Below are 5738 nucleotides of genomic sequence, written 5' to 3'. Positions count from 1 at the left end.
TCCCCCCCATATCTTGTTTAGCCTCGTTAAGATCACAATAATATTCCACCCACTAATTGCTCATCCCATTCAACATTCACATTATTTGATCCCTTATTTAGGGGAAGGGGGTGTAGCAGATTAGATAAACCTCCACCACTGGCAAACACCACCCCCACCCCCCCACCCTCGTTTAGGGGAAGTGGTAACTACCGTGACGTAGTAGGCGATGATTGGCACACTTGACAGTGATTGGCAGCGTTGCCATGGCGACCCCACAACGACACCTAGCAGACCAATAGAAAAGCGAAACAATGTTTCAATGCTGCACTCAGTGTGGATGTAGGGGAGATATTATGAGGCCGGTGTCATTAGGCGATTGCTGTTGAATGATTGAATGTTGGTTTTTTTTTTTTTCTCTCTCTCTCTCTCTCTCTGTGATTCTCTCTTGTCTGCGGTCATCCCATGGTGTTCAGATCTCCTCTAGAGCTCTATCCCACCCACTTCTTCCTGCCAAACTTCAGTGAGCGCTCCCTGCTCCTGGCCAGCGGCAGCGGCGGCGGCTCCCGAGCCCCAGAAGAGCTGTCAATGTTCCAGCTGCCCACACTGAACTTCTCCCCGGAGCAAGTGGCCAGCGTATGCGAGACGCTGGAGGAGACCGGGGACATCGAGAGGCTGGGGCGCTTCCTGTGGTCCCTGCCCGTGGCCCCCGGCGCCTGCGAGGCCATCAACAAGCATGAGTCCATCCTGCGCGCCCGGGCGGTGGTGGCCTTCCACACGGGCAACTTCAGGGACCTCTACCACATCCTGGAGAACCACAAGTTCACCAAGGAGTCCCACGGGAAGCTGCAGGCCATGTGGCTGGAAGCCCACTACCAGGAGGCCGAGAAGCTCAGGGGGCGCCCCCTAGGACCGGTGGACAAATACAGGGTGAGGAAGAAGTTTCCTCTGCCCAGGACCATCTGGGATGGAGAGCAGAAAACCCATTGCTTCAAGGAGAGGACTCGCAGCCTCCTAAGGGAGTGGTACCTACAGGACCCTTACCCTAACCCCAGCAAGAAAAGGGAACTAGCCCAGGCCACTGGCCTCACCCCCACGCAGGTGGGGAACTGGTTCAAAAACCGAAGGCAAAGAGACAGAGCAGCAGCTGCTAAGAACAGGTCAGTCCCAGCAACTTGTAACCCAGCTACACTCCTGCCTCAGTGACATCTGGTTCCCCCCTGTGTAACTGGCAATACACCCAAACACTTCCTGTACAAGCTGCCTGCAGTCCTGGCACTTGTTTTACGTAAAGAGCACGATTTTTACAGTATTTTATTTAAAAGTCATAATATATATATATATAAAAGGATAATAAAAGAACCATAGACACATGCTGATATATACCTATAAATATAAATATATGTGTCTAATCCATTTGATTCATAAACTATATCTCTCTATTTCTATACATACACGTGTACACGTATACATATATATATATATATATATATATATATATATATATATATATATATGGAGCATAGCATTGTCCTTAATTATAATTATATATATTCTGACAGTTTAAAAACGAATGCTATGCATTAAAATTGTGCAAGAAAAAATTGCATTATATAATAAAATAATAATACAGTAAACTGATCGACCAGGGCAATTGTAAAATAATTTTCAGGTACAGGGAGATAAATCATTTTTAAAAAATACACTTTTACAGTAACACTTTCATGTACACACAGTCCTGTAGATAGACGATGATCAGGGATGTATATAGGTTATTTACCTCCATTCTGGAACACTAAAACCCCTAAGTAGCTTCTCCAGGCACGTCCTTATTTCCATTTAATTAACACAGCAAGTGTATAAACAAACGTGCAGTGTACCTATTGTCTCATGAAATTCATTAAATTATGTCACCGGCAGAATGGTCTTCATTTGTACAGAGAGAAAGACATTGACACAAATTGTTTACCTCTTTCAATTTTTGTTATGGCAAATTAGGGAATTACAGCGGCTATGCTTAAATTGTAAACAAGGTTAGCTGCAGGGGGCTTTTGTGCACAGAATAGGTATTGACAGTGCCATTATTGCACAATATATACCGTCTTTATTCTACCTGAGACTATTAGAAAAAGCCAATGCAACATTAATCAACACAAATATATATATATATATATATATATATACATACATACACACACATACATTCATTCATGTATATAGAATTCATTGTGAGAATTGTTTGGAGGACTATTTAAATACAAACGCTAAATTATCCCAATAAATTTTAATTAAATTCGGTTGTAGTGAAGGTTGTCTGGGAGTTCTAATTAGGAAATACAAACCCTAGATAGACCTGTACTTATATGTATACTACACTGATAATATCAAAATATAGTTTTTGCTAACTATAACACTTGTTCTCACCAGACTTTTAAAACTGTTGACATTTGTTTCGTCCCCAAATAATTCTCACGAACTCTCTTGAGGAAGTAATATAGTTTTAACTGTGTAGTCCACAGGGATTGCATTTTAGGCCCCAGAGCCCCAAAACGCTATTGACACGTATTTTGTTTCTTTAATTTTGATACAGTGGTGTTTAGAGTGTGTGTATTTGATACTTATTAGTGTTGATTGACGACATTACGGTGTATAATGGTCTGTGTATCTTATATATATACAGTACGGTGTAATTTGTGGCTTAGATGAAAGTGTAGTATAAAAACAAGAATGTTTGTGACTATAGTTTTGCGATAGAATATAGTTTTACTGCTTAATATTGACGCCTGGTTAAACAGGAAATGAATGAATACTTATCCAAATTATATCATTTTTAGATATTTTACAACATTTATTCAGACATTAATTCGGCGCATAGTTGTATTGAAGCCCCCCTTGGAAAAATGAAAATGTCAATTATTATGATGTAAGACCAAGTGAGAACAATATTTGTAAAATGTGACGCTAGTGATCACACTTTAGAGAAGTGAGTTTAGTATGTGTTGATGTTAATGCAGTGCAAGTGGGAACAACTGGAAAACATCCCACTGCGAACCACAAATAATGCAGCATAATATGACTTTTCTTGTAAATCGCTGCAAAGTTACCGTTTTTATCTGAATCAGTAGAAATCTAAACTTCAGTCAGAAGAATCTCAGAATTTTCCTGGATGATCTTTTTCTGTGCTATATAAAAAGAAATCCAAATATATTTTCAGGATTCAGGTCAAACAGATTAATGTTTGACTTGCTGTAGAAGTAAAAGAGGAAGGATCAGCGAGCTCTTTACTTTGTGTTCAATTGAATGTCTGAATCCAGTCTAGGGGCTATTTCCATGACACCTAATCCATGATTGTTTCGAGGTTATTAGCTTTGTTTTTAACAGGTGCACAATATATGGAATATATAGGGGTAGTCTAAAGTGAGTATTCAGACTTCCTGGTGGGTAACATGATATAGTGCGAGGTGTCACAAGGGTCTCTGGTATTCTAATGGCCACACCACAAACACAGTGACCCCCTTTTATTGTGTCAGCAACAAATTGTCCCTTATTTGAATATTTACCATGCTGTTTGTGGTGTCCCCCCCTTACCCCCTACCAGGCTCCAGCACCAGTCTATCGGACAAAGCGGCATGAGGTCGTTGGCAGAGCCCGGTTGCCCCACACACAGCTCGGCAGAGTCTCCCTCGACAGCGGCTGCCAGTCCGACCACCAGTGTGTCCAGCCTGGCAGAACGCGCCGAAACTGGCACATCCATCCTGTCGGTCACCTCCAGCGACTCGGAATGTGATGTATGATAGCTAGGCAGGCAGGAACCCAGACATAAAATGACTGATAATGGACCTGAACATCCAGGCACTGTCACACAACTAGAGGACGTAAAAAAGGTGACATCTAAACTCCTAAAGGACAAGCACGACCTCTCTTTGCGCTTTTCAAGGACGCACAGCCACTTGCATGAATCATTTGTATGTGGGGACCTATTCTACACAACTCCGTTGTCAAAACCTAACCAGGATCTCCATGAAGAGGAAACACACACATCTCTTCTCATATTTTTATTTTTGTCGTTTTTTTCTTCCTCCTCTCACTCTCTCTGTTTCTCTCTCTGTTAAGTCCAATTAATGGTCACTCAAGATGCAATTCTCTGTTCTCTTTCTGTTTTGTTTTGTTTTTTTTTTGTGTTTTTTTTTGTTAATAATATTAATATTATTTTTTTATTTTGTCCAGCAGACAATCATTTTATTCGTAAGCACCTTTTTTTTTCTACACCTCTGTCACTGCCTGTGTGGGTTTTCTGGTTTATGTGGAAAAAGAATAGTTTATGACTGTAACAGATTTTTATTTTTATTTCAAAATTTTATATGAATTATGTATATCTCAATGGTGAGACCATTTCCCAGTTGTAATATATGTGTAGAAATGCTTGTATATAATATTGCTAACTCTCCTTAATATTCCCCTTCCTTTATTTGTTGTTCTCTCTTCCTCACACACATTCTTTCTCTGCCCCGATATTATTCTGTCTATCCGATCTCTCTCTCTCTACTCTCAAACACATTATTTGCATTTAGCCTATTCTCTCTCTCTCTCTCTCTCTCTCTCTCTCTCTCTCTCTCTCTCTCTCTCTCTCCTCTACTCTCAAGCATATTATTTGCATTTAGCCTATTCTCTCTCTCTCTCTCTCTCTCTCTCTCTCTCTCTCTCTCTCTCTCTCTCTCTCTCTCTCTCTTTCTCTCTCTCTCTCTACTCTCAAACACATTATTCGCATTTAGCCTATTCTCTCTCTCTCTCTCTCTCGCTCTCTCTCTTACTCTCTCTCTTTCTTTCTTTTCAGCGGTCATAAGTTGACCCGTCAGAGTATTTTTTTTTTTCCAAAGGGATTCCGGCTAAAGTAAAGCTTATGATGCAACTGTAGTAATTTTATGCAAAAGCTATTCTGAGTGTCTCCCAGCCGCCTGGGGATGTTCTGAAGATCCACTTAGAGCGCTTAACCCTTGTCTCTTTCTCTACGTGTAATTCTATATGTACAAACTTTCTAAATCAAATACAGTATTCATTTGTTTTTCTTATCTATTCAGCAATTTGGTGTTTTTGTCAATTTTATACTGAATCCATATCCCGATATAAATAACTTTTTCTCCTCAATTGCACTTTCTGAGTTATGTGAGCCAGGGGGGGATGTATGTTCTACACAAATCAAAAGGTGAATCAGTATAATAAGTGCTTTAATGTATAGCAATATATATGTTTTTGTCTGAAAAAAAATATAGTGTTATTTTTATTTTAACCCTGATGTCAGAAGATTGTGATGTGCTAACCACGATGGATGCCACTAAATATATATATATATATATATATATATATATATATATATATATATATATATATATATATATATATATATATATATATATATATATAGTGCTTGTCTGAATATTTGGAGTAGCTTGTATGTTTCTGTTGGTGGAATTTACAGATGAGTGTAGTAAGTAGTCTTCTGTTCTATTCCCAGTACAGTTAACCTGCTAAATGCAATTCCCCACTTTTTTCAATGGGAATCTTACACATTTTTGTGTTGGTAGCATTTAAAGAAAAGCAAAAATAATCTATCATAGGTATTCAGCTTGCAACTCCTCTGCAATCCTAGATACATTGTCATGTGCTGAATGAGACTGCTGTTTACATGACTAAGTATCCGAGCACCACCTTATTGCATTAAACTTTTTTTTTTTTTTTTTGCTTTGCCCCAGGCTGGCTAT

At 39.4% G+C, this 5738-nt stretch overlaps 1 protein-coding gene across 1 annotated transcript; it reads left to right on the top strand.

Moving 5' to 3' along the window:
* The first annotated feature begins 325 nt into the window (after window positions 1-325).
* On the top strand, window positions 326-5058 carry SIX3 (SIX homeobox 3). Its single transcript, XM_075204129.1, has 2 exons — window positions 326-1139; window positions 3578-5058. Exons 1-2 carry the CDS (start codon window positions 445-447, stop codon window positions 3771-3773), a joined length of 891 nt encoding a protein of 296 aa, XP_075060230.1. The 5' UTR covers window positions 326-444; the 3' UTR covers window positions 3774-5058.
* The last annotated feature ends 680 nt before the right edge of the window (window positions 5059-5738 follow it).

Source organism: Mixophyes fleayi, chromosome 3 (genome assembly GCF_038048845.1).
Source record: "Mixophyes fleayi isolate aMixFle1 chromosome 3, aMixFle1.hap1, whole genome shotgun sequence".
NCBI classification, from domain to species: domain Eukaryota; kingdom Metazoa; phylum Chordata; class Amphibia; order Anura; family Limnodynastidae; genus Mixophyes; species Mixophyes fleayi.
Note: the sequence above shows the minus strand (reverse complement) of the source record. Positions and strands in the feature narration are given on the sequence as shown.